The 19,855-nt window shown below is 30.4% G+C and overlaps 4 protein-coding genes and 1 non-coding gene across 5 annotated transcripts; 3 read left to right on the top strand and 2 right to left on the bottom strand.

The window, feature by feature from the left end:
* Positions 1-3,840: 3,840 nt before the first annotated feature.
* LOC107472890 (bystin-like) lies at positions 3,841-6,094 on the bottom strand. Its single transcript, XM_021134019.2, has 7 exons — positions 6,085-6,094; positions 5,766-5,989; positions 4,800-4,879; positions 4,525-4,572; positions 4,123-4,281; positions 3,974-4,040; positions 3,841-3,879 (listed from the first exon to the last, which is right to left on the bottom strand). Exons 1-7 carry the CDS (start codon positions 6,092-6,094, stop codon positions 3,841-3,843), a joined length of 627 nt encoding a protein of 208 aa, XP_020989678.2.
* Positions 6,095-6,913: 819 nt separating this feature from the next.
* Positions 6,914-9,133, top strand: LOC107472747 (protein BPS1, chloroplastic). The gene is made up of 2 exons (XM_016092274.3): positions 6,914-7,192; positions 7,837-9,133. The coding sequence occupies exon 2, from the start codon at positions 7,849-7,851 to the stop codon at positions 8,908-8,910; it is 1,062 nt and encodes a 353-aa protein (XP_015947760.1). The 5' UTR covers positions 6,914-7,192; positions 7,837-7,848; the 3' UTR covers positions 8,911-9,133.
* A 1,351-nt stretch (positions 9,134-10,484) lies between these two features.
* On the top strand, positions 10,485-13,995 carry LOC107472746 (mitogen-activated protein kinase homolog MMK2). The gene is made up of 6 exons (XM_016092273.3): positions 10,485-10,801; positions 11,613-11,742; positions 11,857-11,994; positions 12,570-12,902; positions 13,204-13,387; positions 13,514-13,995. Exons 1-6 carry the CDS (start codon positions 10,647-10,649, stop codon positions 13,687-13,689), a joined length of 1,116 nt encoding a protein of 371 aa, XP_015947759.1. The 5' UTR covers positions 10,485-10,646; the 3' UTR covers positions 13,690-13,995.
* A 255-nt stretch (positions 13,996-14,250) lies between these two features.
* Positions 14,251-19,011, bottom strand: LOC107472745 (probable polygalacturonase). The gene is made up of 6 exons (XM_016092272.3): positions 18,884-19,011; positions 18,411-18,755; positions 16,563-16,683; positions 15,628-15,802; positions 15,361-15,431; positions 14,251-15,106 (listed from the first exon to the last, which is right to left on the bottom strand). Exons 1-6 carry the CDS (start codon positions 18,893-18,895, stop codon positions 14,397-14,399), a joined length of 1,434 nt encoding a protein of 477 aa, XP_015947758.1. The 5' UTR covers positions 18,896-19,011; the 3' UTR covers positions 14,251-14,396.
* On the top strand, positions 17,440-17,511 carry TRNAK-UUU (transfer RNA lysine (anticodon UUU)). The gene has a single exon. It is a non-coding gene; the product is annotated as a tRNA-Lys (tRNA).
* Positions 19,012-19,855: the final 844 nt, after the last annotated feature.

The following is a 19,855-nucleotide window of genomic DNA, read 5'->3' as shown; positions in this document are numbered from 1 at the left end:
GCATCATGCTTATTTTTTTTTTACTAAAAATGTTTAACTTTTAACTTTTGTTACGTATATTTGTACATATAAGATACATCATGTACAAATCTAAATATATAATTATTACAATAATTATGTTGACCGCAACTCCATAAGTTTAGGCCATTGACTACGTCAATTGCATTACCAACTTTAGAATAATTATTATTTGGTACAACTTTAGAATCAACCACGCAATTCTTGCCAAATAAACTATTATTTTCAAATCAGCAAAAAATAAAATATACAAATAAAAAACTAAAAAATAAAATCCAATAAATTTGTAACCTCCAAATACATTGAATTCATATTCTTATATTTATTATATCTTACCGTTATAAACAATAAAATAAATTTATAACCGTAACAATTAATTTATTAATTTTTATAAATAACTCACTAATAAACATCCATATTACAAATGTCATAATAATATTATTAATTATAATAAATTTTACGTTATAAGTATTTAAATTTCATACCATTTAAACTACATATATAAGTCTCTTATCATTATTCCTTTACATAACATCAAATTTAGCACAAAAAAATTATTTTCGAACTGCATATCTCAAACTTACTCAATAGAGCATCATTCTCTCATAGCAGAACGATTAGATCTAATGGCCATGCAATGAGAATCTGATGATCAGGTATGACAAAAAAAAACATGTGTTGCATCATACATTCATACTTACTCAAATACCATATACCTAATGATAACATAAATTGAATATTGAAATAGAAAAAGATCTTCACAATTTTAGCAACTATAAACAAAATTTATGACAAATTAGGATAGAATTGTGTTAAATGTAAAAAATGTCAGAAGAAAGCATATATAAAAAAAGAAACAACTACATTTGTGGCACATGTAATCAAACACCACATATCCAATAATAAGGTAACTCTATATACTTTTCATAATCTCATCTATCAAATTATTAGTTGTTAACCCAATAATTATTTTAGGTTCAGAATTCAATTAAAGATTTTAGATCAAAGTGTTACAACAACTTTTGTACTATTTGATGGCGATGCAAAAAACTTATTGGATTGCTTTAAATCTAATGACATTTCAGAAAAATAATGACATTGAAATACCACCCCATCAAGAAATTCAGAAGAAAGAAAACCATATAAATTCAAGACACATCTTTGGAAGAAGAACATACATATAAAGATGGAACCAAATAACACAATAGAAAGTGCATCAAACTCAACAATTCATAAAGAACAAGTCTTCACAAGAATCTACGACAAAAAGAAGAAAGCACTAAGTCTAACAACCAACAAAAGAAAGAAGGACGAGCGCCACATAAGATGATAAGTCCCTCAACTAAAACAAATGCAAAAATCAAACCACTAAATAAAAATATTACTTTGTACAACTCTAACATTCAAATCTATTGTATTACAAATTATTTAAAATAAAACACTTTTTAAATTTAACTTCAATTTACACATATTTAATTTATTTTAACAAAACATAACAATTTTTAATATTTATTATATACTATTATTAATTTACCGTCCTGCGCATCGCGCGGGTCTCATTCTAGTATAAAGTTAAAAAATGTTGTGCCAATAGACAATGTCTTTACATCTTCACGTGTACCTGTCTTCCAAGTTATTTTTAAGGTGAAAACTCATGTGCGGTCAAATTTACATGAAGTTGATAGCTAAGAACTGTTAAATAATTTGAATGATTTAATTAAATTTTTATCTAACGGCTCTTAGTTATCAACTAACTTGACTGCACCTGAGTTTTTATCTATTCTTAAAAATAAATTCTACGCATTGATGTCTTATACTGGGTTTGTTTTGAACTGACAATTTTTTTGTTTTTAATTATCACAGAAATGCAATAAAATTGCAACTTGAGAAACGGTTTCAACGGTTGCCAAACCAAAGTAGTAAACTAATAATATAATTTTCTATTTTTTTATTGAGTAGCCATGCTTCATATTCAAATCTATTTCTCTATTTATTATTACTACTATTACCTATTTATCTATTTATAATATATTAGAAGAAAAACTAAAAATTCTAAAACCATCTTTAGATATTTGATATTTCTCTATTTTGACACATAAAAATATTTTTTAGATAGCATATCCTTCTATCTTTGTATTATGTTATAAGATTTTTATTACATTTTATTCTCTTGTAATTTTCTATCTTTACATTATGTTATAGAATTCTTTTTTTAGTCTTATGTGTTAATGTTGCAAGTGTGAGGAGTACATAAAATTAGTCCCACGAAAATAAGGAAGATGAAGAGTTTATAAGATGCGATACTTATTAACTTGCTATTTTAAGGTTTTTAGTTAGATGTGGTGTTTTCTTATCTTATGTTTTCTTACTTGGTCTCGGTGATGAACACTTTGGATTTTATTTGTAATTTGTGAAAGTTTTAAACTCTAACAAACTATTAATAAGTTTATTTTTAAAAAATCTTTCACTGGCGATGGTTAAGTAGAGAAAGACTATCTCTGAAAATGATTGTCATAAAAAAAAGTAATTGTAGTACTAAGACCTTTTAAAGAAAAAAAATAGCATTGAACAAGAAACGAAATAAGACCGGCTATGCTGTATGGTACGGAGTGTTGGGCAGCTAAAGGGGAGCACGAACATAAGCTGAGTGTGGCAGAGATGAAGATGTTGAGATGGATGAGTGGTCATACGCGATTGGATAAAATAAGGAATGAAGATATAAGGGAGAGAGTTGGAGTAGCACCCATTGTGGAAAAGATGGTTGAATCGCGTCTCAGGTGGTTTGGACATGTGAGAAGAAGACCGATAAAACATCCAGTCAGGAGGGTGGATGAGATGGAAGATGGACAAAGGGCGAAAGGCAGAGGAAGACCTAAGAAGACCATCCATGAGGTGGTCAAACGAGATCTACATGTAAACGGTCTCTCTGTAGACATGATACATGACAGAGCACAATGGCGTCGTTTGATTCATGTAGCCGACCCCACTTAGTGGGACAAGGCTTTGTTGTTGTTGTTGTTTGAACAAGAAACGAAATAAGATAACATTAATGTTGAGGTGATGATGACAATAGAGGAGATAACCATGGTGATAAAGTATGGTTACACAATAGAAATAGTAGAGATAGAAATGATAATGATAAGGACAAAATTATTTTATAGAAATGATATTTACAATATTTTTGCCTTGCATGCCTACTATGAAAACAACAATCTCAGCTTTCTTTTTTTTCTCATCTGTGTTCTTGATATCTTGACCATGACGAGAACAATGAGTTGTTGCAACAACGAATAATGAAAATGCAAATCACAAAATAAACCGGACTTGCCACTATTTTAGAGGAGAAGGAGGAGGAAGAAGAAAAAAATGAATCTCCATCAAAAGGTATTGAAGATAGGAAACCATTGAAGATTTAAGAGAAAAAGATGGAAAACAAGGATCACATTCTTCAAATTCAGTGTCTTGAATGATCAAACCATGCATGTAATTGGTGAGATTATAACTTTAAATTAATATTCTTTAATTTAATTTCTAAATCTTTCTGTTTGTTTGTCACATTTATATGTTGCAACTGTGAGTGAAGAATTTTTCGTTGAAGATTCAGCTCAATAAGATTTTATCATAATAAAAATAAGTTTCTGTTGGAAAAAGGTGCAAAATCACCACTAATACATTAACAGAAGAAAAAAATGTACATTATTTTTGTTGAAATTAAAACTTAACTCTGTTAATATCTAAAAATAAAAAAAATAAACTTGGGTACAGATATCTTAGCTTCATATGCCATAACAGAAAACTATTAATATCGAAGGTCTGACGCAACTAGTTATCGTTTAGCTCTCTAATGATCTCATACGTAAACTGCAATACGAGAAATTAATATCAGTTAATTATGAGTTATGACGGAAAAAATTGAAAGTCAAGAAAACAAGTCCATCAGAGACCCTGCACTCACTGGTTCATGCTTTTGCAATAAAACTATTAAACGATCTTTATCTTGGTCCTGTAGCTGATTTTTGTATCTGAAATAAAGAAATATCAAATAAGTGAATCACTAATTGAATGATAATTACAACTTGGAACAGAAAAGAGTGAACCAGTGACCTGTGCACAAATGCAAGAAGTGATTGGTGCCATAACAGAGGAAGTTGTTTAGTTTCAGTGAGAAATCTCATAAAGTGATCTATTAATGCATTAACAGCAGGATCAGGATTAGGATCAGGCAGATCAGGTTCTTTCTCTAACAAAATCTTCATGAAATAGCTGCAGTTTCCGTCAAATATAACATTTTAGCAAACTGCATTTTAAGCTATGCCACCTGTTTTGAGTATGTATATACATTCACAGTAGACAATTATTAATTGCTACAATAATTAATAAATATTAAATAAGACAAATTCTGACTATTTTTTTTGTCTTCCTAACATTACTATTATAATATATGTTGTCACCTTCTCAAATTTGTACGTATGATACTTTAATAAACAAAAAAAAGAAAAAAAATACCTTATAGTACCAGAATGTTCCATGCTTGCCAGCTTCGATAACGCAAAACTGTAAACAAATTGAAAAAGTTTGAGTGAACCCAATATTAGCATTAATACATTTATTCAATTATTTTAAGTGTATATTAAAATCAGCTACTAATATAAAATATATATTGTAATATAAAATATAAATAAAATAATATATATATTTATATGCAATTACATTTTAACAGATTTTAGTATATATATAATAATTTTTAAATTTATATTCAAAGAGTGATTCAGCTAACATACCTGTAAACAAGTGGAGGAATAAAAATTCCCTCTAAAATAGACCCAACATATACCGCTTCTATGACGGTGCAAGTTCCTGACTGCATATCACAAGTGTAAATTGTTTAGAGCACAAACAATGGCTTTTAGCCTCCTTTGTCGTACCTAGCAATAAGCCGCCTTGCAGTGATACTAGACACGGCGCAAAACTTTGCATTTATTATTAACTGAATCTTACCCCTTTTTTTAACCTAAGATTCGAAACTTCTTAAATAAATATGAGGAGACTATATATACGTATGTTTTGATTATCATTTGTAAACAAAAATTTATATAAAATTGATTTTGATCAAAGTGAGTTAGATGAAAAATTACAATAAATTAAATATTGTTTGGATTATATTATTCAAAATCACTTTTAGATAAAAAATTGTAGAAAAGGACATGGATTTAAATAATTATTCTATGTTATCTTATAATTTTATTTAAATATTTAAATAAAATTTAATATTTTTTTAGTACTTTTAATATTCTTTAGTACTCTAACAGGATTAATAAAATTATAATAAAAAGTAAAAAAATATTTCATACAAAAAAAATAACAGTAAAAGAATTCATATAAACAAAAAAACCTAGAAGTTTTATAGAAAAAATAATAATATGCATAAGAGAGTATTAAAAAAAAATTATATAAAAAAATAAACATATGAATAATGAAGGACATAATTGGTATATAGAACATAAATTTCAATCCAACGTAAAAAGCTGGAAAAGTTATAATTTATAGCTTTTGGTAAACGTGGGTTTGAAGATATAAATCACTTCTGTGTTTAGCGGATAAAAACGTTGCCAAACATGAAACGCACTTCTCTTTTCTCCAACACAAATTCAAACACACCCTTAACATGTTCAGCTGAACTTATTTTGACTGAATTATCTAACGATTGATAAAGTAATCACCATTTAAGAATTAAATTCTATATGTACCTCACAAAGTGGAAACACAATTCCATCGAAGAATGCTTGAGGTACAAGTGATGCCCTTCCAAGTGATTGAAATAAAAGATAATGCAACTCTTGATTTTTGCTGATATAATCTCTCACTCTTGGAAGCAACACAAGCTTGTAGAAGCTTTGTGCTTTTGCAGTGAACGATAAAATCCTTGTGGTTTCATATACAGCATTTAGTGACCAATTCTGAGGTTGATTTTCTGTAAAGTACATGAACAAGAACAAGAACAAAAATCAAATTTCCAAAACAAGAGAAAATAAAGAAAAAGGACAAGTGGATGCAGCTTAATATTACCCCAAGCCATTGTAGTCTTGCTTGCTCACTACTTTAATAACTGAATTTCTACATAAATAAACCCAGAATACTCAATTTCTAGTTAATTTTGTAAAGAATTTTCGAGAATTTATTTTTAATCATGTTAAAATTCAATTTAATCCAATTGAAAATTTAATCAGATTACAATATTTGATTCAAATTTAAATTTTAAAACTGATTTTATCTCATCTACCTCACCTAACAAACTATTATAAAGTTAGCATAAACAATATTGAAAGCTTATTTTTTTCGATTTAAACGTATTTTCATCAAATCAAATAAATTAATTTAAACTTAATTTTCAAAACTGATTTTATCTCATGCAAAACAAAACAAAATCAATCTTTTATCTTTTTTTTATTATGGATTCGGAATCTTTTTATATTCTAACGATAAATACCGGAAGAATAGTAATTAGGCAAGATGGGCCTAATCCATCAAGTGATACCAAAAATTCAAGAAAGCCCAAAATACTTTATGAACTTGGACAAAAATTCTGCTAAGGCCCAAAATGATAGTTAGGACATAGATCATGCTCATGGCCTGGTCCAACCGAAAAAATAACACTTGGACCAAGTCAATTTGAGTCAAATTTGGCTCGGTTTTATTTGAACACAAATATGCTTAGTCTAATAAGATGAGAAAAATAAAACATGCAAAAATCATGGTCTAAAGCCTAAACTCTAATGCAAAATAATAATCATGGGTTTAAAATGAAAGGGATAAATATTAAGAAGTTTCTAGGATATAGGATAAGCTATCATACACCACATAACAGCACCAAGCCACCAACCCAGAACCTGGCTAAACACACTCAATGAACGCGTTGAAAAAATGACATAAAAAAATATAAATAAATTTACGCGAAATCATGACAGACCAATGGAATATCTCCACGTGTCCCCACTTGACAAAAAAATCAAGCACAGCATCGTATCTTTATCATGACCAACCCCGTTTTCATCTACCACAAAGCGAGAATCGGTGTCTAAACTCTGAACCCTAAAAACAGAGACCAACAGAAACTCCCAACTTCAAAACCGAAACCCGTTTTCTTCTTTCACTCTCCTTTAGTTTTTCTCCCCAGGTAACGTCTTTTGCTCTTTGCTTCTTCATTTCATGCTAAAAAGGGATTTTTCTGTTTTTAAAACTGGAAATATCATTTTTGGGAACATGACTGGAATTAGGGTTGTTAATTTTTCTTCTTACTTTTGAATTGATGTTATAATTGGTGATTTTCTTTGGTTTGGTTGGTTGATTGTTCCTAGATCTGAAAGGATTTGATAAGGTTCATGTAGTTTGACTTTTTTTGTGGTTGGTAAATTTTGTTTTTGATTATATTTTTTGGGAATTTTATAGTTCTGTTGATGATTTTTGCTGTGGTTCTCTGGATCTTTGTAGTTTTTAGGTTTGGATCTGAACTAGGTCATGGGAAATTTAAAGGTTTTCAAGGAGGAACAGTTTTGATGGAAAATTTTGGGGGTTTTTATTTATAAATTAAAAAAAAAATCTATTTTAATTTTTAAGGTTCTTTGTTCTGAGTCAGCCTGCTTTTTGGTTAGTAATTTGTGATTTACCTTGTATCTTTGGATTATTCTGTCTCTTTAAAAATGGGAAACTTTGGAATTTGCCCCAATTTGTTATGGTATAACTTGTTAATTCAAGTGAGTATGTTCAATGCTATCATACCTTGTTACATCAAATTTGATTTTACTGTCTCCTTTGTTGCAGTAAACCATAGAAATGAGCCGTGCACAGGATCCACACCCTAACAAATCCTTTTTCCCCTTTGGTAATCCTTTTCGGATGATATCACCTAAAGGATCTCGCCTGTCTCCACAACAACTAACAGTATTACACGAGTTTGAGGCAAAGTTGGCTGAGCGGCTGAGAAAGCTCACACCCAAAAGCAAGGATGAAATCCTCAGCTTCACTTGGATGACATCAGCTATGGCATCGATTCGTGAAACTCATAGTGATGTACTAACCCTTATAGCAGATCTCGAGCTGCCTGTGACTGACTGGGACGACAAATGGAAGGATGTGTACTTGGACATAAGTGTGAAGTTGCTAGATATTTGCAATGCATTTAGCTCTGAGATCTCACGTCTGAACCAATCTAATCTTTCAGTTAAGTGTGCGCTGCATAGTTTGGAGTCTGCATCTCCAAAGCATTTTATTCGTGCTTGTTCGTCACTTGATAGCTGGAGGCAGCTTACTAATTCTAGGAACCCCAGAATTGAGAAATGTCTTACCGTTTTGGATGATCTTGTGGGATCACTTGATCTGCCCAAGGTTAAAAATTCTGCCAAGGGTAAGGCCTTGATGCAAGCCATGTATGGAGTCAAGGTGCAGACAGTGTTTGTTTGCAGCGTGTTTGCGGCAGCTTTCTCAGCCTCACCAAAGAAGTTGCTGAACTTGGATGTCGCTGACGTGTATTCCTGGGCTCCAGCATTCAGAAGTTTGCAGACTTTTGTAAATGAGGAAATTAGAGTTAGATTTTCCAGTGGCAGATTTTCTGTGTTGAATGAGTTGGAAGCCATTGATGCCTCCGTGAAGGAATTGTACCCTATAATCCAGGGTAGTGTAGATACAGTGAAGATGGAATCATATCAACATAATGTTCACAAGTTGAGCAATGCATCAGGGAATCTTTCACAAGGACTAGATCTTCTTGCTAAGGAGGTGGATGGATTCTTCCAAGTAGTTCTAACTAGCCGTGACACTTTGTTGTCAAATTTGAGGCCAGATAAAATTGTAAATGAGAGAGTACATGGGAGTAAGGTAGATCAGCTAGTGCACTAATCATGCAGCAGACTAACTTTGGTGTATGTATAGTGTGGGGTTTTTCTTTTTTGTTTTGTGGTTTTAGAATTGTAGTGTTTATCAGGTTTTGTTTGGTTTGGTTAAGATTGTGCAAGTTATATTAGATTATAGTGTAGTATTATTAAGGTGAAATGTGTACCTGAGTTGTTCTGTGTAATATCAAAGCAGTTAAAATATATATTGAAAGTGTTATTTTGCCTAAGCTACTGCTTGTGTGTTACACTGTGATGTGTGTGTTTGTAGATATGTATTATGTAATAAACAATTGAACATGTAATGTAATATTAGTTACACTTCCTACTAATTACTTTTGAATAGTATTTTAATTTTATAATTAGGTATTATGCAAGGACAAGTATATTGCTTTGCCTTGCTTCTATCCTTTTTCTGTTATACCCTCTATTTTTATGTATTCATAAATTCTTACATCTCATTTTTGAAGACTCAAGAAGTTCAGAAATAGAGAACTCTTCTTAGCAGAGTAGCAGACTGTTAAAGAGTGTAAGAAGGAACTAAAATAATGAGGTGTGCTGTTATATCTGGTTTGGATTAAATTAACATAAGGGATTAAAAAAGATAACTGCACAACTAGATCAAATGTAAATTACAGTGAAAATAAAATAAGAATCTCCTGAGGAATATTTGCACAACTTGCACGCAAGATCAACCCTAAACAATTGACCAAGACCATTTGGAAAGATCATAGAAACCCTCTCATCCGCAAGCCTATATTGACTCCACTCATTCTAGAGTCTAAACTATCAATAATTCTGTGTACTTTTCAATTTTGGTAACCTTTTTACATGCTTGCAAGTTACAATCTCAGGTTTAGTCTCACTCCATCTTTTAAGAGAAAAAGTGATTGTTTATAAATTTAAGATTCTATGTTTTATCAATAAGTAAGCATATTGTTGGACTAATTCAACTTCAGTAACACTGTTTTTCTTTATTCAATTAAAAGCTTGCTTGAGATAAAAGGAGTAATAAACAGATTAAACAAACAGTATCAACTTGTGAAGCAACATGATATTCATTAACCTTTTGATCTTATCACATAAGATAAGAAATATAAGAAACAAACCTGAAGGCCATAATGAAGAAATCACAGACAACACACCATAAAAACAATGTTCATGAGAAAGACAAGTCTTAAAAAAAAAAAAAACAGTTTACTATAATATCTTTTAATATTTATATATAGATTAGTTAATCTAATTTTCCTTGAAATTAAAAGATATAGTACATAACATTATTTTACTCACAAAAAATTAAATTTATTTACAGTATTTAAGTTATATATAGCACTAACTATTTTTTATTTTGTAAATATAACATTAATATCCTTTATAGAAATCACATGACAAAATATTAAAATGTATGTATTATAATCCACATTCTAAGACATTATTTAGACATGGAAAAAATACTAAAATAATGTCTAAGATATTTTTATAAAAAAATTCTAGATAAAAAAAATAATTAGAAAAAATACTAAGACATGAGTTAAGATTTGAGGAAAAACAATTATTTCACCAAAAATAATTTAGACAAGTTTGACTAGTCTTGTTTCTCTTTCCTCTGTTGTCGCCAAAATCCTCAAAGTTAGCTCCTTTCTTGCTCTGAACCCCCTTTTCTATATTGGGTCTCTTCCCATTTCTCCATTTTTGGTTTTGGTCTCTGAATTTTGAAGATCTCATAGTGATAGTCATAGAGAGATGTCTGTTGATTCAGCTGAGCATAGCATAAGAGGTGTAGCCACTCATGGTGGACGCTATGTTCAGTACAACATCTATGGCAACCTCTTTGAGGTTTCTACAAAGTATGTCCCTCCTATTCGCCCTGTTGGAAGAGGTGCTTATGGTATTGTTTGGTGAGTAAGCAAAAGAAACCATAAAAAATAGCTCTTTTTTCTTTATTTTTTAAGTTCAATTCATTGTTTTGCTTCTGTTTTTGTATTATTTTGTGAAAGGGGTAGTTCTTATATTTGAAGTGTGTTTTTAACTTGCATCTTCTGATTTTGGAACACCTTAGCTTGTAATGCTAATCAAACCTTTTGTAGGTTAGTTGATTTAGATTTAGGAATGGAAGTTAACTGTTATTTGTTAGTTGGTGGGTGGTTGATTGTTTTATTTCCTGGATTTCTTGTCATTTTAGTGTTTAGTGAAGTTGATGTTAGGCATGAAATTCATGAATGAGAATATCTGTTTGTTGATTTAGAGATTTGAATTTTTAAAAAAGGAAGACAATAAATTTGGTTATTTTGGTGTGATGATGATCGTTTTTGTGGCCATGAATGTGTCAGGTTTTGATTTTTGACTGAGAATCCTGAGCTAGATCATTATGTGGGTTGTTAAAATGAGATGATTGTTACTCTAAAATCTGTTTTTGATTTTCAGTTTGATTTTTCTCTTAGATAATCTTGTTATATGGTTGGTGCCATCAAAGTGATGTAATCATAGCTAATATCATCCATTTTTTTGTGGCTTCGAATTTCCTTTTCTGCGAATCTGCCCGAATGAAAGTTGAAAATGAGGTAGGAACATATTCTGGTACCTCTGAGTTTGTATGCATAGGTGCTGCTGAATGCTGATATGTTGTGCATGGCTTATTATAGTTTGATGTTTGGATAGTTAATGTTACAAACAATTTAAGGAACATTTTTGTTTTTAATTGCCTTGAAGTGCTGCTGTAAATGCCGAGACACATGAGGAAGTTGCCATTAAGAAGGTTGGCAATGCATTTGACAACAGAATAGATGCCAAAAGGACCTTAAGAGAAATTAAGCTTCTTCGGCACATGGATCATGAAAATGTAATTTGTTATGTTTTTTAGTTTTTTCCCTCTTGGCTTTGATTTTAAAATCTTCATTGGTGTTCAATTTGCAAAGTAGACTGCTTCACTTATCAGTTATTTTCTGCATTGAAGGTGATGTCCATTAAAGATATCATTCGACCTCCACAGAAGGAGAACTTCAACGATGTTTACATTGTTTCTGAGTTAATGGACACAGATCTACATCAAATAATACGTTCCAATCAACCATTGACTGATGATCATTGTCGGGTCAGCACTCGAAATGTTTATTTGGCATCTAATTTTTAATGAATACCTAGTTCAGGTGCTCCTAGTTGAATTGAATGACCTTTTCTTTCAATTAATGTCTTGAGTAGTTTATTACTCTTCAGTTGACTTGCCTGATTAGTTGATTACTAACTTATGAAATATGAGTTACTTATATTTTTGTTTACCATCTTATAGCTTGTTTATTGGTCTTTTTTTCTTGTACATGAATCCATTGTTATTACAAACTTGAAACTTTCAATCTATAGAACCATTATGCTTTGGTTTTCATCAGTTATTAGGCTCCTATCTTGAGTCTGTCTTTTGAATGATAACAACAAACAAGCGTATATGGTAATTGTCATTCGTGAGAGTATATAGCCACATGTATTTATTATTTAAAATGTGCTCTGAAAATCTATGGAGATCCTTGGAGGACATATAATATAATAGGTACTGTGTCATACATCACCTATTACAGTATTACAGTGAATTGCTCTATCCCATATGTTATGGTATGACCTCTATAGCATATTAGACTTAATATTTAAGGCTATTTATACAATTTTTGTTTGCAGTATTTTCTATATCAGTTGTTACGAGGGCTCAAATATGTACATTCGGCGAATGTTTTGCACCGTGATCTAAAGCCTAGTAACTTGCTACTGAATGCCAATTGTGACCTTAAGATTGCAGACTTTGGTCTTGCTAGAACTACCTCTGAAACTGATTTTATGACCGAGTATGTGGTTACTCGATGGTATCGAGCTCCGGAGTTGCTTCTTAACTGTTCTGAATATACAGCAGCTATTGATATATGGTCGGTTGGTTGCATACTCGGTGAAATCATGACAAGGCAGCCCCTCTTTCCGGGGAGAGATTATGTTCATCAGCTGAGACTGATCACAGAGGTATTAACTAGATATCTTGAATGAAACCTTTTACTGTAACTCTTGAATTGCTAACACAATCTTTTGAGACTTATTATATTTGTGTTTGAATTTCTTGTTCTTGTTTTTTCATTTTAGATTTTACCTTTGGATCATGTGTAATTTAGAGTTCTGATTCTATAACTTGAAATGATTGTCAATTTATGTGTCAATATCTACTCGGACGGCGTCACTGCCTTAATGTTTTGATCATTTTTCAGACCTTCTCATGTTGATTTAAAATTAGCTCAATTATGACAAAGTTTCTGTTGCTTTCTTAAAGCTGGTAGGTTCACCTGACGATGCCAGCCTCGGATTTCTTCGAAGTGATAATGCTCGTAGATATGTAAAACAGCTTCCACAATGTCCAAAGCAAAATTTTTCTGCTAAATTTCCCAACATTTCTGCTGGTGCCATTGATTTGCTAGAAAAGATGCTCATCTTTGATCCAAGCAAGCGCATTACAGGTAAAAGAACATGCAAATAATTGTGAATTCATTAATGTTCAAAATGATTTTTAGGCTTTTGTATATGACAGGATTTCATTGTCTGTATTTTTATTGATGTTACTAGTTACTTTTGATACTTTACAGTTGATGAAGCTTTGTGCCATCCTTACATGGCACCACTCCATGATATTAATGAGGAACCTGTTTGTCTAAGACCGTTCAGTTTCGACTTTGAGCAACCGTCATTCACTGAAGAAGACATCAAGGAACTCATCTGGAGAGAATCTTTGAAGTTCAATCCTGATCCACCAATTTACTGAAAGCTTGCATTAACTGTTGTATATGCATAGTGACTGAAATACTTGATGACTCCTTTTAAGAGCTATGATATGAGACTACTTGAAAAGTTGAAGATCTCTACATGATTTGAAACATATTGGAGATACTAAGATTCATTGTGAGATACTATGCGGAAAGGATCAAAAGATGCCCAACATTACTAGAAGGTTTAGCATAGACTTAGGGACCATACTTTGATTTACTGAACTGTTACTGCTAGATGAGGAGAATATACACAAGATCCTTTAAGCTTTGGATACAGAAACTGATAATAATATCTAACTGTATGTCATAAAGTGTAAGGGTTTGTTATTGTCCAAAATATTTGAAAGAAAAAATAAATAAATATTGTTGCTTAAGTAAAAGAAGTCTGTAGAAAAGTTTTTATTGATGTTAACAAGGTAATCAAACTCAAATGTTTACCTAAACTCGTATATTTGTATGCTTCATGAGGACTTAACCTTGTAAAGCTACGAGTTTACGAGTTAATTCGAGAGTTTTGATAACTTTGAATGTTTGCATTGAACATAAATAAAGTTGAAGAGGGGAAAAACAAAGTCAAAGAAACTCTATAAATAACATAGTTTAACAGAGTTCATTTCACAACTTGAGCAATAGTATCTGGATAATCTAGGAAGGACTAGAGATATATAAATAATAACTAGGTAGCATGTTTCATGTGTTATGCTTATGCATGTTTCATGGTGTAACTACATTTCTTGAGTTCCACCATATCAATAGGTAAATTCTCAGGTGGAAAATCACAAGCTGTGATCTTCTTTGGACCCTGATCAGGTAACAAATCACATGGTTGAGGAGTCACACCACTAGTAACCCCTTGAATATCAGTGCAAGTCCATGGCTGCTTCTTATGCTTTGCAGCCAAACCAATTGTGACATTGGCCATGCAAATTCCAGTAAAAGGGTCTTTAGATATCCCTTCCAATCTTGCAGCCATGCTCACATTCTCAGCAACAACATCTCTATAGTTGATACCTTTGATCTCAGGCAATGCATTCGGATCATAGTGGCTATCAGCATGGGAGCCATAGTTACCAGTCATCCAGAATGCCCATTTCATTGTGTGAAGGTACATTCTTTTGACATAGATGTCCTTAACATACCCTCCTCTCCCTACAGCCGTCTTGATCCTGACACCGGATTCTGTGTTGATCGCCGTGATGTCTTCGGCTCTAACGTCTTCGATTCCGCCGGACATTTCACTTCCTAAGGCAATGGTAGCACTGTATGGTGAAATGCAAGTGAGTCTTCTAATTGCAAGTTGTTTTGTTGGCATACCAAACTTTATTCCATATTCATCCCAGCCACTCTTCACTGCTACACAATCATCTCCAGAAACTATGTAGCAATCTTCAATTCTGGTGTTTGTGCAAGAATCTAAGAATAGGAAAAAAATCAACAAAAGGAAAGAGAAAGATTTATTAATCTATATTCTATATGATTTGTTTAGGTACTCTTAGTTTGTTTCTGTTAACTGTTAATGCCACTAACCTGTCTGTCTAGCACACATCAACATTTAACATAGGCATGTTAATGGAAAGGATTAAAACTATATGTTTAAATTTTACAGAAAATACTTATTTCAATTGTAGCAATAGTCCAATAATGTTAATGTTCATATATATGCTTACCTGGGTTAATTCCATCAGTGTTTGGAGATGTGACAGGAGCATTGATGGTGATGCCTTTAATGATAATGTTGCTGTATAGTGTTGGAAACTTTATTGTTAGTTTTGAAATTGGAAAAAAGAATCAATAGTAGTTGTTATTATGATGGTGTCACAAAAGTCAAACTCAAATGTGATTTTGAAATGCTTTTAAGACTTTAATTTGAATAATGTGAGCATATATATGAATTAATAACTATATGACAAGGATAGGATTATTATTATTATTACCTGCTATAAGTTGGATGAACATGCCATGATGGTGAATTTAGGAGTGTTAGATTTGAGATTTGAATATTGTCTGAGAACATTAATTCAATTAAGTAAGGGCGAGTGTATTTCAATTTTTTCTTGTGAAATTGCTGCCACCAAAATGCACCTTGACCATCTATGGTGCCATTGTCTCCTGTTACCACCACAAGTGTTCATAATCATTTCATTTGTAAGATTAGTCACTATCATGATAAAATTATTTAATTAAGTAAATTTCAAAGGATTTATATATTTTGCATATGCTATCAACATAAAAAAGTTTTACATGAATATATAACCATGTATTGTTAAATAAAGAAAAGTATTTTTTTTATTTTGAACAGTGTATAAATAATTAAACTCAATTTTAAATAATACATAAAAGTTGATATGACTAATTTATCACATGACCAAAAGAAAAAGAATGCAGTATATGTATGTATCCAACAAATTAGTATTTTTTTTAATAATTAAAAATAAAAAATAGAAACTTAGAAGCAACATGTAGCACATCAAATTAATTAAGATATTTCAGTCTCATTGCATTGTTAATGATATTGTTAACCATTTATCATACCAATAACTAACTTCCATGCTCTTGAAATAACTAACCAGTTATTTGAATATGAGAGTAGGTTACCTAAGAGAGACAATATTGACTTTAAATATAAGCTAGATACCTAATTAAAAGTACTTGACTAAAATGAGCAAGTATAAAATGTAATTGAAAAACTAAAAAAGGCTAATAAATATATAATATATAGTCAATTAGATGTAAGTGAACTGTGGAAATTAAAGTAGAATTCAAACATTTTGAAGAATAGAACATGTGTTAGATGAAACTTTTCACCAGCTCTTAACTAATAGTTTGATTATTATTGTTTTCCCTATACAACTTTTTCTTTTTTTCATACCTGTGATAATGACATCAGTGAGGTTTGTTCCAAATATGAGGCTGGTGTATCTTCCAGCTGCAGCATCTCTTCCTCTTCCATAAGATGGTAGTGGTTTGATCACAGGCCACTCATTCATATCCTAACTCAATATATTAATACAAATCAAAATTCCATTAAGTAAATTATATTCACATATAAAAATAATTTATATATTGGTTGGAGATATATTTGTGACAATTAATAAACTCCATCTTCAATTTGTCTCTAACAAAAAAAGGTACTAATATGAAGATTAATTTTTTATAATGTTAATAATGTCCAAACAATGATGTTAAATTTTATTTGTCTTCAGTTGGAAACAATAAGCTATGTATTGTTTATATTGGTCTTAAGAGAGTATATTAATTTCATATTATACAGGAAAAGGAGAAAAAGAGCAGAAAACTATGATAACCAATATCATCTCTTTCAAATAAATAATATCCGCATCTTTATTAATTTATTTTGTTAGGTCTAGTCTTAATCAATATTATATCTTTAATATTTAGTATTTCTTTTTTACCCTAAAACCCAAAATAAAATGCCAAAATGTGTCAGAACTCACAAGTAGTCGCAACCTGAACAATTCCCACATGAACAAAAAGACAAAAATGTGTGTTAGAAGTTAGGAGTTAGGACCATACCATGTCACTATAATAAAAATGTTTTGGAAGAAAAAAAAAATCGACTTAAAAAATTTAAATTTATCTTATTTAATATTTATTTATTATAATATACGTTAAATTAAATTAAAAGTAATAAATTTTGATTAATATTTTTTATTATTAAATATTTTCGTTTGGCTCTTAAAATTTGTTTACTATTTTAACATTCGTAAACAATAATTAAATGTGTTGCCATCTTAGCTCAGCGGTAGAGCGCGTGGCTTTTAACCACGTGGTCGTGGGTTCGATCCCCACAGACGGCGTTTTGTTGTTTGTTTTCTACCATGCAAGTAATCAAAGTTTGGAGTATGGCAGATGAGGCCAACTAAGTGGAACAAAAGCATTATTAGGGAATAAGTTTTTTTTATTATTATCATTTTTTATTTGCATAAAGCAGGCCTTGATATAAATTGTTTATGCTTGAGATCATATATAAGCTATGGAACTTAGTATCTTTGTTTATTTAGTCATTAAAAATGAAAGTAAACAGAGAAACCAGAAAATAAATGATGATCAATCAAGCCTTAATCTCATGAAAAAAAAGTGTGGTTATTTACTTATTTAGTTATCAAAGAATGATCATCACATGGATCAGCTCTAATACAATAATTCTTGGAGTATAATTTAAGAAAAATGGACAAAAATAATACGATTTAATCAGTTATATATATTAAATTTTAATTACTAAAAAATATCTTTAAAAAAATATTTTAAACATCTTTATGTAATGATTCCCAAAATTTATGGATTCATTATCTTAATACTTTTCATTATGACATCTATCTAAAATGTTTTTAAACTTCATTTAATAATTAGTGTTAAAAATATAACATTCATACGTTTTTTCTATTTTTTGAAAAAAGTAGCTATCAACTTCTATAATCTAAAAGTTTAAAATTCAATCTGTATTCATTCTTAAAAAAAAAAATTCAGCTTACAACGAATAAAGACAAAAAAGAAAATTTATGCAAAAAAAAAAGTTTAAAGTAAGCAATTTTATTAAATTCTGACCATCATGTAATCAGAAAAAAAAAGTGAGTAATCTCATACTATTGAATAAAATCTCACACCATTAAAAATATCATTAATAGCTACAAATCACAAAAATTACTGTCCCTAACATTCCTCGTGCAAAAATAAAAGTAAAACAAAAAAAAGGTACCTGAGAAGCAAGAAGAACAGCATCTTGATGCAAATACAAAGTGAAGTGACTAATGAGATTGAAGCTTCCAGTGAGCCATTTTCCAGCAGGAACATAGAGCTGAGCACCACCTTTTGATTCATACTCACTCAGCTTTCTGATTGCATTTTCAAATGCCTTTGTGTTTGATGTTTTTCCATCTCCAACTCCTCCATAATCAACCAATGATGCACTGTGTGCTCTGCAGTTTATAGCATTGTACTCAAATGAATTGCTTCTAGAACCACTCTTTGATCTTCTGCTCTCACTTTTCTTTGAATTCAGCAACACAATCACCACAATCAAACCACAAACTAGTCTCATACCCTGCAAAATCAAACATGTAATAAAATATATAAATAAAAATATATAGTAAAGTTTATTTTTTTTAAGGAAGAAAAAAAAAACTTATGTTAAGAAAAAAAATTGCATAAAAAGAGGGTCTTAGTTATTACTTCTATCCTCATGTTATCTTTCAAGAGGAGATTCTTCAAGTACTAAGAGAAAAATAAAAGGCACTTTAATATTTGTTTTTTGAATTTTGAGGTGTGTGTGAATGAATGAGTGAAGCTATATGTCAAGTATTTATAGGAGGGAAGGTTTAATAATTTATTAGCTATGGCTACTAAGAGCAGGTTCATGAATTTAAATTTTAAAAGGAGCACTTTTTAGAAATTGTGTAGAAGCATAACCAACCAAATAAAATTATTGTTTGTTTAATAACCTCTCTAATTAGTGATATAAGAATATTAATTTTTTTTAAAGTGTATATTGGATATGTACAATTTCGAACTTTTAATACATTAAATAAAAGAAAATTTAAAAAACAAAAACTAATAAATGAATTGGTAAGTATACATCTTGAAAGTAACCTAGATTTCACATCACAGGTTAGTGTCATTCTTAACTCTTAGAAACATATATGTCTAAGAATGCATTGTTTTAGTTATAAGTAGGTGGCATGCTCTAATCTAATCATGTAATAATAGAAAGTTTTTTAATTTGTTGTGTACAAGTCTTAAATCTTATATTAATAGCTTCAACTTAGAGTGGATGTATATTTTCTTTCCCTTTTGCTTTGAAGGTATTTTCATAAGCAGAACATGTTAAAGAAAAGGAAATTTTTTTACTTTTATTTGTTAATTTATTTATTGAAATATGTATTTTATTAGAAAGTAAAAACTTAGATACAGTTATTTTTACGTGAAGATAATAGCTAAAAACTATTAGATAATTTAACATGTTTGACTAAATTGTTAATTAATTATTTTTAATTATCAACTTCACATAAAGACAACTGCATGTGAGATTCTATTTTATTAGAATTATATTTTTAAATAAAAATACATGCATATTATATAATATATTATAATTTATATATGTATCTATATTATTATTGGCTAGTGTTTTTTTTTAACAATTGATGA

The sequence above is a fragment of the Arachis duranensis genome, chromosome 2, assembly GCF_000817695.3.
Source record: "Arachis duranensis cultivar V14167 chromosome 2, aradu.V14167.gnm2.J7QH, whole genome shotgun sequence".
Classification (NCBI taxonomy): Eukaryota; Viridiplantae; Streptophyta; class Magnoliopsida; order Fabales; family Fabaceae; genus Arachis; species Arachis duranensis.
Note: the sequence above shows the minus strand (reverse complement) of the source record. Positions and strands in the feature narration are given on the sequence as shown.

Coding starts and splice junctions, on each gene's coding strand:
- LOC107472890 (XM_021134019.2), bottom strand. Junction 4,573..4,799: donor ATTCCTCCACTTGTTTACAG/GTATGTTAGCTG, acceptor ATTTGTTTACAG/TTTTGCGTTATCGAAGCTGG. Junction 4,041..4,122: donor CTTCTTGCATTTGTGCACAG/GTCACTGGTTCA, acceptor TCTTTATTTCAG/ATACAAAAATCAGCTACAGG.
- LOC107472747 (XM_016092274.3), top strand. CDS start 7,849: ATGAGCCGTGCACAGGATCCACACCCTAACAAATCCTTTTTCCCCTTT.
- LOC107472746 (XM_016092273.3), top strand. CDS start 10,647: ATGTCTGTTGATTCAGCTGAGCATAGCATAAGAGGTGTAGCCACTCAT. Junction 12,903..13,203: donor AGCTGAGACTGATCACAGAG/GTATTAACTAGA, acceptor GCTTTCTTAAAG/CTGGTAGGTTCACCTGACGA. Junction 13,388..13,513: donor TCCAAGCAAGCGCATTACAG/GTAAAAGAACAT, acceptor GATACTTTACAG/TTGATGAAGCTTTGTGCCAT.
- LOC107472745 (XM_016092272.3), bottom strand. Junction 15,803..16,562: donor CACTGATGTCATTATCACAG/GTATGAAAAAAA, acceptor TGGTGGTAACAG/GAGACAATGGCACCATAGAT. Junction 15,107..15,360: donor CACTGATGGAATTAACCCAG/GTAAGCATATAT, acceptor TCCTATTCTTAG/ATTCTTGCACAAACACCAGA.